At 62.9% G+C, this 805-nt stretch overlaps 1 protein-coding gene across 1 annotated transcript in view; it reads left to right on the top strand.

The window, feature by feature from the left end:
* The first annotated feature begins 333 nt into the window (after window positions 1–333).
* ASB10 (ankyrin repeat and SOCS box containing 10) overlaps window positions 334–805 on the top strand; it is an 8,997-nt gene continuing 8,525 nt past the window's right edge. Inside the window, exon 1 of the mRNA XM_006767274.2 lies at window positions 334–647. Within this exon, the coding sequence (XP_006767337.1) occupies window positions 380–647 (268 nt within the window). The 5' untranslated portion in view covers window positions 334–379. The remainder of the gene's footprint in view (window positions 648–805) is intronic.

Raw genomic sequence — 805 nt, 5'->3', positions numbered from 1 at the left:
AGTCCCTGCTCTGCAACAACTTGTCACACCAGGGGCCAATCACTTCCCACCTCTGGACTCCACTGTCCTTTACCTGTGAAACCGCAGGGGTGCCACCATCTGGGTAGTCCCTTCAATCCGGCTGCAAACCATTCAAACCATTCGGAGTGAAGCTCAGGGTTGGAGGGTTCCATCCTCACTCGATCTCCAGGCTCCTCCCTCGTTCCCGTTGCCAGCCTAAGCCTCATTCCCCACGACTGACAGCTAGGACAGTCCAAGCTATTTTTGGCTTGGCTACCCTGCCCCTCCCACAGTGGGCCTCGCCTGGCTCAGGCCCAGTGCCTGCCGGCTGGCATCGCCCTGAGTCCTGTTCTTTGGCTCTCTCTTCCACAAACTAGCCATGCCTGGGGAAAGGGGCTCCCCTCCCTACTCGGGACACCATCGGGGGTGCGTCCCCTCAGCCCCTGCCTGCCGACTCTGGGATCCTCGGTCCCGCCCAGACCGGGAGCCCCCACGGCCGCCGCTGCTGTGCCGCGACATGGCCCTGCAGAATACCCTGTACACCGGAGACCTGGCGAGGCTGCTGGAGCTGTTCCCCCCGCACAGCACAGCCAACCTGCTGCTGGAGAGCCGGGCTGCAGAGCCTCGATGGAGCAGCCACCAGAGAGGTGAGGGGCAGCAGGGGCTGGGGCTGAGGACCAAGGGGCTGGGCTGAGCATCAGGCAGAGGTAGCAAGTGCTAAAGGAAAAGAAGGCCCAGGAAGTTCCTCCCTCACCCCAAGGCTTGCCTAAACCTTGGCCCAGGAGTGGCGTCATGGGAGCCCAGA

The sequence above is a fragment of the Myotis davidii genome, unplaced genomic scaffold, assembly GCF_000327345.1.
Source record: "Myotis davidii unplaced genomic scaffold, ASM32734v1 scaffold762, whole genome shotgun sequence".
NCBI lineage: Eukaryota > Metazoa > Chordata > Mammalia > Chiroptera > Vespertilionidae > Myotis > Myotis davidii.
Note: the sequence above shows the minus strand (reverse complement) of the source record. Positions and strands in the feature narration are given on the sequence as shown.